The sequence below is a fragment of the Protopterus annectens genome, chromosome 7.part0 (genome assembly GCF_019279795.1).
Source record: "Protopterus annectens isolate FY-2018-M chromosome 7.part0, PAN1.0, whole genome shotgun sequence".
Taxonomy (NCBI): Eukaryota; Metazoa; Chordata; order Ceratodontiformes; family Protopteridae; genus Protopterus; species Protopterus annectens.
This window is the reverse complement of record NC_056739.1, coordinates 794476456-794491555: the sequence shown is the minus strand read 5'-3', so window position 1 is coordinate 794491555 and position 15100 is coordinate 794476456. Positions and strand designations below refer to the sequence as shown.

General features: G+C 41.2%; 1 protein-coding gene across 1 annotated transcript in view; it reads right to left on the bottom strand.

Moving 5' to 3' along the window:
* DNAH2 (dynein axonemal heavy chain 2) overlaps nucleotides 1-15100 on the bottom strand; it is a 6636854-nt gene that overhangs the window by 2637842 nt on the left and 3983912 nt on the right. The window contains exon 51 of the mRNA XM_044077324.1: nucleotides 11943-12047. Coding sequence (XP_043933259.1) covers nucleotides 11943-12047 — 105 coding nt within the window. The remainder of the gene's footprint in view (nucleotides 1-11942; nucleotides 12048-15100) is intronic.

The following is a 15100-nucleotide window of genomic DNA, read 5'->3' as shown; positions in this document are numbered from 1 at the left end:
TTGAGACTCGAAAGCCTTCAGGAGAACTGATTAATCCTCAGTAGGGCTTTTGGACTGCCAATCATCCCTCTGCCTAAGGATCTCAAGTATCTCAGCAAAGGAGATATCCTCAGAGGGGGACCCTTCTGACTCATCCAAGTCAGGGTCAGATGTTAAAGACTCTTGTGGGAAGTCCAAGTGTCTCCTCTTGCACAATCTCTTCCTGGGAACCTCCTCAGTGGGAGCCTTTGGGGAGGTCTCGGAAGAGCAGTGGGCACCCTGTGGGGCTACCTGAGGCTCTGGGTCTCTACGCCTAGCCTGGATGATGGAAGCAGAAGCAGACACAGGTGCTTTAGGGGATGAGAAAGCAAGGCCTGAAGTCGAGGATGTCTTGGGGGACAAAGTTCTCCTCATGGCCTCGAAGGCACCACGCCTCTGATGGGAAGTAACCGACAGATCCAAGGGAACCGTCAAACCCTCCCGCACCGAGGCCATGGGCTCTGAGCCGGAGGTAGGAGCCGAAGCTCTTTGAGAAAGAGTTGGCACCGACAAGTCGGTCAGACTATCCTCCCCGGATCTGACTGGAGAGTGTCGGCTCATAGAGTTCCCAGTCAGTGCCGAAGAAGTCAGAGTGGATAGAGTCGAGGACACTGGAGCAGGTCTCAGCTCCAAGATCAACAGGTCTGCTTCATCTGGCTCCGAAGGGCCGGTACAGCTTGGAGGAGGAGTAGTCAAAGCAGGAGTAGTGGTCTTCAGCTCCAAAGCTGCTTGGGTCGGAGCCGACAACAATTTAGCAAGGCTCGTGCCTGTAAAAGCTTCTGCAGCAATCGAATCATATCCAAATCCGACAGGCTGACAGATGACCTAGATGAATGCACCAATGGTGCTGACTGAAGCAATGGTGACTGAGGCACTTCGGATACCAGCTCCAAAGTTGTGGGCAGGCTCTGAAAGGAAAAGACAGTCGGCTCCGAGGTCTGTGAAGCCGATGTCACAGAATCCTCAATTTTTTTTGATTTCTTGGACTGCTTAGAGTCCTTAGATTCCAAAGAAGATCTAGAGGACTTGGAAGACTTGCTGGCCACATCCTGGTCACTCAACACCTCTTGAAAAGGGTGCTTTATCAAGCCCCTGTCCATCAACTTCCTTTTCCTCTCTAACAACACTCTTGAAGAAAAAGAATGAAATGACATATGGCACAAGACTCCTGTAAGTGGACAGCTCCTAAACAATAAACACTTGTTACATGTCCATCTGTAAACAGACATTTTTTGGTTGCAGTCCGGACACTTTTTTAAGCCAGACTTTGGGTGCTTGTCTTTATCATCTACCATAATACTGCTATAAAAATACGCAGAGCAGATAATCAGCAATTTCCTAGGCTCTAGCAACACACACACACAAACGAGCCTAAAAAAAAATATCTCAAAATATTAATAAAGCTAATAGGCTTTAAACTCATACACACATATACACACACACACACACACACACACACACACACACACACACACACACACACACACACACACACACACAGAAAACGAGCCTGATAAAGAATTTAAATAACTAGAAAAAAACTGTACAAGACACTAGAATATTCAAACACATGCTCTACTGAACTAAAGCCAAAATACAGGAGTCCAACAAAAGAAAAAAACTATTTATAGCCACTAGAAAACTACTTAAATACAGTAAGCGAAAACCAGGCCAAAAACACACAAGGCCAATATTTTAAGGATTAATAACCACATATGGGAAGGGTAGCTTTAAGGAAGCTATAAAAGCTAACTACCTATCTAACTTATCTAAGAAAATTTTAGAAAAAATTATCTAAGCAACTGCTAAAAATGAAAGTTTTTAAATAGTACTGGCCCGAGCTTGCACTGGAACCTCCGACCAGATCCCGCGGCAAACTAGATCTGGGGTAATTCACAGTGCATCATGGGATAGGGGCTTGGCCTTGAGCTACTGGAAAACCTCAAGCTTTGCATATGGCTGTACCGGAAAAATGGATTGGCTGATGGATTGGCTCCAAATCCATCAGTCAAGAATGAACAGCGAGATTGAACAACTTCACATTTTCATTTTTATCATCATGTGGGAGGTTCTGAGAATACAGCCAGGCAAACCTCCACCAAACAGTACTAGTGCCTGCATCCCTGGAAAAAGTATCACCTAAATTGTGGACACACTGTAAACAATGAATACTGACTTGTACAACACGAAAAAAATATTTAAAGCAGACATTTCCTCTGAAGAAGAAACTGTAGACAAAACATTCCTCATACCTGCACAATTAGAAAGAACAAACTTGAACATATGAGCCTGATAATTCAGAATTTTGAAAATCAAAGTTGCAGAAGCATACAATTTTCCTCCCATACTTATCAATAATCCTTCTATCCTTATCAGAGAGAGTAGGAATGGAACTAACTAAATGTTTAGCAGCAGTGGGATTAACTAAAACTATGGTTGCTAGGTCAGGTTTGGGCCAAGGGTATAAAAACTTAAAAGAATGAGGAACATCATATATACTATCTGTTTTTCAGAGGCAGCTGATTGGCTATAAGGAAAATTACAGGTAGTAACATACACATATCCTCCAAAGCTGACAGAACTGGAGGAACAGGTGAAGGTTTTGGAAAATCGTTCTGTAACAGCTCAGAATATTTCCTGAAGGACTGAGAAATCTGGGTTCTTCCACTGAAAACACTAGGACATTCTGTAAACAGCCCAAGTGAAACAGAAACCCCCACAGGGAGAATCAGAAATTGAGCTCTCCTCTGAGTCTGAGATAATGTGAGGAGGAAACCATGCATCTTTCCCCTCATCCTCCTATTCAGATTCAGAATTTTGAATTTCTTCAGCAAAAAAGTAATCCCTCTTTCTTTACCAAAAACTATTTTATAAAAAGGATCAATAGCCTGAGCAAAACCCAGTAAATTACTCCTGTCTAAGGAAATTTGAGGAGGAATAGATAAAAATGTAGTTTTCTGTTTCTTTTTGACAGGAAACTTGGGGCCAAACATGTTATTAATGGCAGATGCTGCTTCCCCTGGGATGGCATAGCATTCTGACAAAACAGGCAAGCCTTCCCTGTTCCTTCTTCCAGGACCAACAAGAGTGATTCTCCCTTGCCTAATGAATGGATCCCAACAGCTGTAGAGGACATGACAAACCCCTGGTCCATAGTAGCTGTAGGTGCTACACCAGAGGTAACCAGGATAAAAGAAGATGAGTCTAAACTACAACTAATGGCCACAGCAGAGTCATCCATCTGCAGCTGAGGCAAATTACTGTTCCACTGTGGTGGCAAAGGCTGTTTGCTTAACTTATTCTATTTGTAGCTGGAAGGACCAATAGTGGGACTGACAGTTTGGTCCATGATCAAGCCAGAAATGGTGCCTATTTCTTGGGGAAAACAAGCAACAAGAGTTGGTACAAATTTAAAGTCTTTTAAGAGTCACTTTTTTCACAGAAAAGTACTTTAAAGTACTTTGCCAACCACAAAAAGTAAAAGAAACATAATTTTACAGAAAATCTGTTTTTTAAAAAACTTTAAACAACTTTTAAATCGTCAGGAAAAGAGAGCTTTCTTGTTTAATAGTACAATAGAGTTTCATGGCAGTCCATTAAAAGACAAACTCCTAGCTTTAAAATAGCTTTCCTTAATAGGAAAGCATAATAAACAATCAAAATATTAAATCAGAAGTTTTGCCCCAAAGGAAACTTATCTGCCTAGCAAAGAAACAGCATAAGATGACCATTGATCCTCGGAAGCCTCAGGAGTGTACTTTTCATCATCAGTAAAGCTCTGAAGGGCTTAGCACCCAAGTCACTCTTTTTAGAGGCCCACATAGAAAATTTCTTCCATTTGCTAAGATATAGCTTTCTGGTAGAAGATTTGTGAGAGGACAAAAGGATCTGTTTTGTCTCATTGGAAAGGTTATGGAATCTGGCTATAATGGGAACTGGAGCAGCCAACCTGTCAGCTTCAGGGACTGCAGAGAAGGATGAAGGTCCCCCGATGGGTGTGTCAGAAGGTCTGGAAATGCGTCTAGGATCCAAGGATCCTCCAAAAGATGGGGTCAAAGGAAGGGTAACCAAAACTGACGATGCCAATGAGGGGCTAAAAGAATGATGGTCCATCCCAGGGATTTTGCTTTCTGTAGAACCTTGTATCAACGGGACTGGTGCAAATGCATAGAGGAGACCCGGAGGCCAATCGTGCAGAACAGCGGCCCTTGGGACTTCTCCCGGAGTGGGAATCAGGGCAAAGGAGCTTCTGCATTTTGTGTTCATGTGCAAAAAGTTCACAGCAAGGCTGGCCCCACCTGCAGAACATCCTGTCCGCAATTTTGTTCTTGAGGGACCACTCGTGGGGCAACAAGATTGCCCTGCTCAGTTTATCTGCTATAACACTGGATCTTCCCGGGATGTGCATTGCCAACAGAAAGCGCTGGGTGGAAACAGCCCACTGCCAAACTCTGAGAGCCTCTCGACAAAGGGGGTAAGACCTGGTTCCTCCTTGATTGTTCAAGTACCAGACCACCGACATGTTGTCTGTCTGAATCTTAATCGTACCCAGAGGGAGAGAGTCCCGAAAGTATTGCAATGCCAAAAGTACTGCTCTCATCTCTAGGACATTGATATGCAGATGTGTCTCTTGATCAGTCCATGTGTCTTGGGCAGTCTTTCCCTGAAAATGCCCCCCCACCCTATCAGGGAAGCATCCGTGGTCACTGTGGCTGCTGGAGGGGGTAGCACAAATGGGTGTCCTATTGTGACATGAAGTGAAGTCAACCACCACTGAAGGTCCTTCTTGCAAGAATTTGTGATCATTATGGCGTGATTCATGGGGAACTCTTGGTAAGACCACTGAGTGAACAATAGCCAGTGAAGTATTCTCGTGTGCATACGAGCAAGTGGTATGGCTAGAATTGCTGCTGACATCATGCCTAATACTTTCAGAACTTCCAATGCTGGTGCTTTGTCCTTTGATATCAGGATGCTGACATGTTGACGAAGAAGAGAAACTCATTCTATTGGAAGCCTTAGAGTGGTGGTAGTGGTGTCCAATTCTGCCCCTATAAAAATGATATGCTGCGATGGTGACAAGGCAGATTTTTCTGAGTTGATTGCAATGCCCAGATGATTGCAGAGAGAAAGAGTGGACTCCCTGGCCTGAATGAGTTGGTACCTGGTGGTGGCGGTAAGGAGCCAATCTTCTAGGTACGGAAACACCTGGAATCCCAGACGCCTCAGGTGAGCCATGACCCCATGCCATGCATTTGGTGAACACTCTGGGGGCTGTAGTGAGACCAAAGGGCAGTGCTCGAAACTGATAGTGATTGGCTCCCAGCCGGAAGTGCAGGTGATCCCTGGATGGTCTGGCCATTTTTATGTGGTAGTACGCATCTTTGAAATCTATCGAGCACATCCAATTGTCTTTCCCTAAAAAGGGAAGTATAGACTGAAGCATGACCATCCGAAACTTCTCTTTCTTTATGTATTGGTTCAGTCTGCTGAGGTTCAATATGGGTCTCCAGTCCCCTGTCTTCTTTGGAACCAAAAAGAATCTTGAGTAAGTTCTGGATCCTGTCTGGTCTGCTGGGACTGGCTGGATGACTCTTTTTTTAGCAACATTTGGACCTCTACTGTTGCTTGATCCCTTGTAACTGGGTGGAACGTCCGGGATTCATCTTATGATTGGAGGGGGTGTGGTGAATGGTATGAAAGTATCCTCTGGAAATGATATTTTGTACTCAGCTGTCTTTTGTTATACTGAGCCAGGCGTTTGGGTACAATGATAAGGGATCCCTGACTACGTCCAGAGCAGGACACTCGGGCCTCCTCTCAGGAACGCTGGTAGGGTGTCCCAGAGAAGTGATCTCTGTCACCCTGGTGTTGCAGACACCCTCTGCCGCAAGGGAGGCGTCTTACATTATTACCCCCTCCTCTGCCCCTGGTGGAGGGTTCACCACGTGTGCCCTGAAAGGCTCCTCGGTCTTTTCAGAACCACATTTTTCCTCCCCTTTGACCTTTAGGATATGGTTGGTTAGGGGTGGAAAAACAGACCTTGACGGCAGACACGTCCTGTTCATACCTGTTAAGGTTTCCTTCACTTTAGGCCCAAAAAGGGATGAACCATTAAAGGGAGTGTTCACAAAGGAAGACTTGAAAGGTTCCGTGAAGGAACACAAGCGCATCTAGGAATGTCTCCTAAGAGCAATTCCTGTACCCGCTGCCCTACTCGTTCCATCAGCTGCACAAGATATGAGGTGCATAGATGAGTTAACGATAGAATTTAGGGTAGAAAGCTGGGCAGTAACTTTGTCTGAAGCTGCCGCAGTTACTGTACCCTGAACATAATCTCCCAACTCCTTAAGGAGATTTCTTTGCAACCTAGTAAAACGAGTTAAGTAGTTCAGCAAACGGAGAGCAAAGGTCGCTGAACTGAACATGCGCTTCGCATATCTATCCATAATCCTGGAGTCTCTGTTAGGAGGATGGATAGACGAGGAAGTCTCAGACATTTCCTTCTTGGTGGCCGCCGCCGCCACCACCATGGCATCAACCAGAACACCTTTCGTTAAAAATGTTTTGTCAACGGGGGCTCAAATAAATTTATTAGGCCTCCTGGGGACAGGCTCCATAGAATCCGGAGACACCCACACCCATCGTGAGACCAGCTGCATCAGCTCATCGAAGGGCAGAGTCACCCAAGAGGTGTAGGGCTGAGACCCAAAAGCCTTCAGGAGAACTGACTCATCCTCAGTAGGGCTTTTGGACTGCCAGTCACCCCTCTGCCTAAGGATTTCAAGTATCTCAGCGAATAAGATATCCTCAGAGGGGGACCCTTCTGACTCATCTAAGTCAGTATCCGATGTAACAGACTCCTGTGGGGAGTATAGGTACTTCCTCTTGCACAATCTCTTTCTGGGAACTTCATCAGTGGGGGCCACCCATTGGGACTTCCTGAGGCTCTGGGTCTCTACGCTTGGTCAGGACGTGTGATCCAGAAGCAGACACAGGCATTTTTGGGGAGGAGGAGGGCAGACCCAAAGTCGAGGATGCCCTGGGAGACATGACTCTCCTCATGGCAGCGAAAGCCCCTCTGCTCTGATGTGAGACAGCCGATGGATCCGAGGAAACCATCGACACCCTCAGCACTGAGACAGTGGGCTCCGAGCCTGAGGTAGGAGCAGAGCTCATCCGAGCAGAGGCCCCGAGAGGCAAAGTTGGAACCGACAAGTTGGTTCGACTGTCCTCCCCGGACCCGAACAGAGAGTGTCGGCTCCTAGAGTCCTCGACTGGCACCAAGGAAATCAGAGTACACGGAGCCGTAGACACTGGAGCAGGTGTTGGCTCTAAAGGTTCCACTAACATCAGGTCTGCCTCCTCCAGCTCCGTAGGACCAGCATGGCTCGGAGGAGGAATAATAGTCAGTCTTCAGCTCCGAAGCCATTTGGGTCGAAGCCGATAACATTTTGGATAATGCTGGTGCTGACAACAGCTTCTGTACCACACGATCCAAGTCTTACCGAAGGTGGTACCGACTGGAGAATAGGACTCTTTGGAGCTTCTGAGACCGATTCCAAGACAGGGGACTGACTCCGAAAGGAACAGACTGTCGGCACCGAAGGCAGTGGAGCCAAAGTCGATGACTTCTTCGATTTTTTTTAAGTCCGAAGTTTTGGAAGACTTTGAAGACCAACTGGAATCATTCTAGTCACTCAAAGATTCCTGAAAGGAAGGCTTCAACAAGCCTCTATCGATTAGTTTCCTCTTCCTTTCCTGCAGGACCCTAGAAGAAAAGGAATGGAAAACAGCACAATTGTCTTGCAAATGCAGAGTCCCTAGACAATAAACACAGTTGACATGACTGTCTGTAACTGACATTTTCTGGCCACACTTAGGGCACTTTTTGAACCCAGATTTGGGGTGCTTGTCTTGATCCACCATAATAAAGTTAGAGATATTTACTGCCACACAAAAAACAATAGTAAATTTTCACCAAACAGAATGGATAGCAGGTAAGCCTTAATAAAAACAGGGTAAAACATACACAAACATACACACACACACACACACACACACACACACACACACACACACACACACACACACACACACACACACAATATGTGACGTCACACAAAGCAGACTATGCCAACAACATAGCTGCTGAGAATAACAATATTATCTAAATAAGCAGAGTACACTGTAAATTAGACAGTAACAAAGACTAAGCCTTATAAATACAAAAAGGCTAGACAGACCACACCACTATCTAAGAAATGTGACAAAAAGGTCACAAATAGCACAGCAAGCTGAGAGAAGGAAAAGCAATAAGCTTATCAATATAAACACAGGTTTACTGAACTAAGCCTTACATAAAAAACTTGAAGGCTAGACAGACCACACCTATAAGAGCTACAAGTAACTAGGCCAAAAAGAGGTCAACTAAAAATATCTAAAAAATAGTAGAAGAGAAGGGAATAGCACACTAAAAGCTATAAGAGCTTTATAGACAAACCTAGCTAACTAAGTATACTATCAAAAACTTTTATAGAATTTTTAATGAAAAAAATGTTCTTATCTAGCCTGAGCTAATTCAGAACCTCCGATCTGTTGCAGCGGCAAACTAGATCTGAGGTAATTCATAGGTGCATCATGGGATAGGGACTTGATCTCCAGCTATATGAAGACCTCGAGCTTTGCAATTGGCCATATCGGAGCCGAGGGATCAGCTCAGAACCCATCAGTAAAGAATGACTGGCAAGATTGAACAACTTCACATCATGGTTTATACACCGAAGAATGCTGTTTACATATTAAACCATTTAATATAAGCTAGCAGGTAATAGGAGAAGAAGAAGGCCTAAGATAAGGTTTATGGATGTGGTCAGAGAGGACATGCAGGTGGTTCGTGTGACAGAGCAAGATGCAGAGGACAGGAAGAAATGGAAACAGATGATACGCTGTGGCGACCCCTAATGGGAACAGCCGAAAGAAGATGATGATGATACGAAAAGCATATTTATTACTTACTTTTAGTTTTGCTTGTACAGAATTTTTTGCATCTGTACATAATATGGGCTGTAATGTACACTTAGTGACATTAATATTTTGTCTCACTACTGTACATGTTACTGGTAACCTAATTACTTGATGACAATTTTAGACCTTTCTGCAGTACTGTTTACACAGTCAGTGTAAAATTGAAAAAGTGCCCTTTCCCCCCTGCAGTATGGAGTATTTTATTGCAGTATTGTTTATTTGTTTTACGCTATGAGAATTGAATGTATGCTTGCTCTCTGGTTGTTGTCCAGACTGTGACACTCTGGTCTAAGGAAAGATTTTCAATATGACATGATTGCGTCTCTGGACAAGAGAAATTACCTAGAGTTCTGTTTGTAGTACTACGTACTCAGTACAACTTATATTAGTAATATTACTTTTGTATACCTTTTTTGCCAGGGTCTCTGCTATTTTTGATGCTATTATACAATTACAAAATATTATAAGAAACACAATAGATACTGGCTTAACTAACACATGCTTATATTTACATTATTGACATTTGCTGTTATCTGCCTTTTGCTCTTGTGCATTTTAAACCGATGCACTTCAGCTGAAAAGAAAATACATGAAATTATCTAACAGCTTAGCTATGAGAGGCTGTCCCTATGTGTATGTCATAAGAACGGCTGTCATACATCCTACTTTACTGTTTAACTGATAAGTATCTTGCTTTAACTGAATGAAAGCTTTAAAACATTTAGGAATCATTTGTCCATACATTAGACTCTGCTGTGTACGCTAACCATTTTCTAAATGTAAAATATTATGCTGTAAATTATTTTCTGTCAGTTTAGCTAATTGCTGTGCAAGGTCTGGAATTTCTTTCTTTAGCTCCTTACTAACCAGATTCTTTTTGTCTTGTAATTTTGGTTGGGCTGTCTGATATTTCTTAGTAACCTGTTCTCCTGACTCTGAAGCTCTTAAGTACTTCTGAAAAAGTGTTTGTACATCATTTTTGAACTCTCTGAACTCACTCTGTCTCTTAAGTTTATGAAATTTTTCCATCAGTTCACTATGAACCTTGTTTCTGTCCCTATCGGTTTTGTGCTGTGCAGTGACTTTATTGTACTTTTGTCTAAAGGATGTAACAAGATGTACAGGAAAATCTGTGCATCAAAACAATAGTTTTGATTTGACTGTTATTGTAGCTTTGAAATTAACATTTTACATGTGGTGAAAGGCCATAATTGTTTAACATCGGGAAATAATGCAACCCTTATCTGGTTGTTTACCATTAACAGTCTGAACTGTACTGAAATGAGCTGAGGCCACTCATTACAAAGACATGCGTCTGGAGTGTTTCTTCCCGGGCCTCCGCTGAAAACTGGCTCAGTCCAAATCGGACTTTCCTGGTTGACAAGTGTAAAATAAATAAAAAAAATAAATAAACTGTACTTTTATGACATTGCACACAGAAAGCAGTTTTACATGACTGACACAATAAACATTTACTGTCATACCACAAGTTTTTCTGTAGAAAATACCAGTCAAATGTTACTACCTATTTGCATAATTCCTGACTGTCAACTTGCCCTAATAAGGATTTAAATAGTCTCTCCAAAATGTTATCTGGTCATTCTGATATATTAAGTGTAAGACCCTGTTTACTACCCTCCTTACCGGCATCTATACTGCATGTAAATACAAAAGATCTCTTACCAGTTCTATAGGGACAGTTGGCCATACTGCTTACTGTAGATGGTTAGAAAACTTCTGCAGTTACTTGAAAAGCTGATGAAACAAAGCTGGCAGATGCAGATCCGAAATCTGAGAATTCACCGACCTGGAGAATTTATGGCACTACTTCCTTCCTGCACGGCAGTCTCACTCGGGATCCAGATGTCTGGGGAACTGTACTACTGCAAACTGTGGAAACTGAAGTGCTCTTATTGAGGACTCAATTACATATATAAATGCTAGTTACTGCGCTTTTACTGAAGTGACCTTATACAAGGCACCACTCCCCCTGTGTTCGAATACACACAAGGCTCGCCACTGAAAAATTAAATGCAGATGTCTGTGCTGCTGCTGCTTGCTGGTGCCTTTGCTGAAACCAAAGTCTGATTAATGTACTGAACTTTGCAGACTATTAACCTTTTCAGCACTATATTATGCGCAGTACTAATAAAATAACTTTTATATATAACAGACGACATGTACAATACTGTGCAGTTTTATAGCTTTACTGTCTCAGGTTAAACTTTTTAGGCAGCATAGATGATGTTCTCCAGTTACCAGATCTAACAAAAAATCAGATCTAACATCATACACTTTTAATGTTGTTATATACATGAAAGCAGTCTTTGGAATTTCCAGTCTGTTGGGAACTTGTAAAGTCAGTACTCTGGTATTTCTCGGATGTCATACAGTCTGTTCATTGTATTCTGTTTCAAGGTGAATAATCTTAGGGAGTCTTTTCTGTTTGAGAATGTTTCTGTATGAAAGCAGTCTTTCGATTCTCCCTGACCTGATTTTTTACCTGTAATTCCCTGAAGGTTGTGCCAGGTACTAAGTGTTTTGTATTACATTCAGTTGGATGCCTTTCTGCTTCTCAGCTAAGAGCAGTTTAACCCTTTAATATATGCGTGCTAACAAACAGAAATGTACATGCATCTAAGCGACTATATTTTCCTACATACAGTCTAGCAAACAGAAGTGTATACTCACTGTTATAAATGTCTGAATATATATATCTAACACATGGCTTCAATAATCATAAGCTGATTTGTACACCGCCCGACTCCCCAACAGCACAACTAAAAATTATTTCTATTATATCCATGCACTGGATCCATATGTATTATTTTTAATTGTGTAGATTTATACAGGCACACAGGCATAATCGTACAGTATTCCAAAGTAAAATAACTCACCGTAGGGAAGGTCATATTGATGAGGTTGAATCGACTCTGAAGGCGTCCAGAGATCACAGTCCTACCACCTCCAGGTGGGCCCATGGCTGCAACCAGAAACATGTCCTGATGTGCGAAAAAGAAGGTCCTTTACTTATGATATCAACAAAGATAGTACAGTAATTACTGAACTAAATAATTATATAAAATCAAATCATTATAAAATATATGGTAATTATTTTTCAAAGGCATGCAGCCAAAAATAGACAGCCTATTCCCATTCCATAACCCTGATAATACTGTATCATGATTCTGTGGCTGGCAAAGAAACCGTTTTTAAACACCTTTATTAAATTATCATTTAAGACATAGGCACACATAATTAAAAGAAAATAAAAGAAAACAACCCCAACTAACATTTTAATTTTCATACATTTCATATATGTTTTATTTCTTTATAACAATTGCAGGTACTTGCACATTATCGCAACCAGATTTGAGATATGCGGAAATTGGTTATGTTTGAGTGAAACAATGTCTTTTTAGTTTAATAGGGTTGACTAATGTGTATTGAAGTGTTCTGGGATATTCTTGATGGGTTTGGAAGATGAATAAGGGATACATTTAGGTTTGTGGGTAGTGTGTTTTTACAGACGTCAGGCAATGAATACAATGACCATGATTCATGATGGTTGCATGAATACGTGTGTTGACCTGAAAGGAGTGTTAGAAATAGCGTAAGATGTTGTTTAATGTCTTTATTGAGATCAAGCAAGTTTGTTTGTATTACATTCAGGAAGTTAAAGAACCGATAAAGGTTTCTTCTTGTTTATGCGTACTTTAAGACGCACGGTTCAACTGGCTCAGCTGCTATCGTATTGGGGAAAAGATTACCGTAAAATGGATTTGTTTCAATTCGCAGAGTGACTGTTCTACTATCAAAAGGATTATTTGGGAGCTGTAGTCCTAATTTATTGTAATTGTGTGGATGTAATTCTGTAAAGAAAAACTGGGAGACATGTAAATGATTTCAGGTAATCTGTTTATTTCTTTAAGCTGTGCCAACAGGGTTTTAAAAGAAACTGTACAATAGAAGCTTGCAAAGTACAATAAGAAAGTGGTTGCCAAATTTAACAAACACACATGATAGGAAACTTTTATTGCAGTAAAACTATCAGGTTATCCAATGTGGTGATACTGGATGAGCATGATATGTGATTGTAGGATTTTTTTGTCCTTGATAAGTGGACAGTACTGCCTAGGTTTTATTTGCTAATGGTGTTATCCTCCGATCAAATAATGACTGAATGTCCATGCTTTTGGTATCTGTGAAAGGGCATACCTACAGTAAAACATTACTTTTTTATGTGTTTAACTCAAACCTACCTAAGCAAACTAAAAATGGTAAAGAAAATATTGTTTCTGTGTTTTTTACTGCATTATCTGTACCACTTTACACATCAGAAATCAACCTGCATTACCAAGAAAATCTGGTTGCAATAATACGTAAGTACCCAATTGCATTCAGTCCATTACATAAATTGCTCAATTCCTGTCCTCCCTTATAATGTCTTCTCCTCAACATTATTTTTCATGTATTGTTCATACAAATTCCATTGTAATTTGCTCCTTCTCTTTTCTAAAGATCCTACTTCCAGTTCTTTCATTTGTTTTACAGTATTTACTGTAATACTTCAAATATAGTTGGTTTAGATTTTGATTTCCATTTTCTAATAATTGCTTTTTTGGCAGCCAAGAGAGTTAACAGCATCTTGCTGTGTCTAGGTCCTACAGAGCCGGTGTTCCAGGTAAAAAATACAAATTTCTTTAGTTACAGCCATGCACTCCCCCAATATTTCTGACAGAGTACCCTGTAGGGTAATTTTTTAAATCTGCCAACTCATTATACTCTCAGTTACCTCTTTCTTCCCCATCACACCTCCAACATTTGCCATCTTCCCGAAGTAAAAATTCTTAGCAGTCTGCTTGGGGTATAAAAATACCTATAGAAATATTTCCAAGCAAAAATCCTAAAAGTTCTGGATATTGTTACATACTTTGGAGCCATATACTTGCCCTGCAATTGTTCCCATCTAAATTACTTTTCTAATCTCACTCCCCAATCTTTTCTAACCTCATCCTATTGATTCTTATATTTATCACTCAATTTTTATATTCTCTATCCCAGTGGTTCTGAAATTTGCAAGCTGGATGACACGTTTTATCAAGGAAATATTTTGGCAGACCCATATAGGTGGCAGTGTTATGTTTTGATCAACCCTCCCATACAGCCATTTCGGTGTCCCATTACTTGGCTATCCCCCCAGTTGCCATAAACAATGTTCAAAATTCTCAGTGTGTATACTGTTTTCTGCTTTACTTCTACAATAATTACAGATGTTTGGATTTCATTTAAAACTTTTATTTCAAATTTTATAGCAAAAACACTGATAGACATTTGCTAATGCTAAACAAAGCAATACAGTCTCACAATGAAAACAGACTTAGCATTAAAACTTCTCTGCCTTTGAAACTCGTAATTCACTGAAACCCACATTCAAGGAAAATGCATCTGGCTAGTGGCGGATTAAGTTTACCTTTGGGCTGTTTTCAAAGCATAGGTCCCTCACGAACATTTTTAGGACCATGCACATTTTTCCAGTAAGCAGTGAAACAAAACATATGAACCAATAATGACAAAACTGCCCAATTTAGAACATTTCAACCATAAAAGGCCACTCAAACTTCTGTCATTACAATCCACTAGTATCAATCAATATGCACAATCTTTGCAGAAGTAAAAGTCATCTAATTCCACCTTAAACAGATCTGTAACCAATGAAAAGGTTGCTGCTAACCAACAACTTTATATTTCAGTGTTTCGTCTACATATCAATTCAGTGCCTACTGCCCTTGAAGATTAAATTATCTACTTATGTTACATAAAAAAAATGGTGAACTGCAAACAGATTCATAGTTACTAGGCAGCTCATCCAAAGGAGGACATATACATGATTTCAGCACCCCACCCCCTGAAAATACAACACAGTATCAGCAATCCATCTACATGCTGTGGGAGTACAACCCACAGCCTTCTGCATTAAAATGCAAACATGCTACCTATTGTGCTACTAACACTGTTTTAAAATTCTATACCATAGTACTGATACCATTTGTTA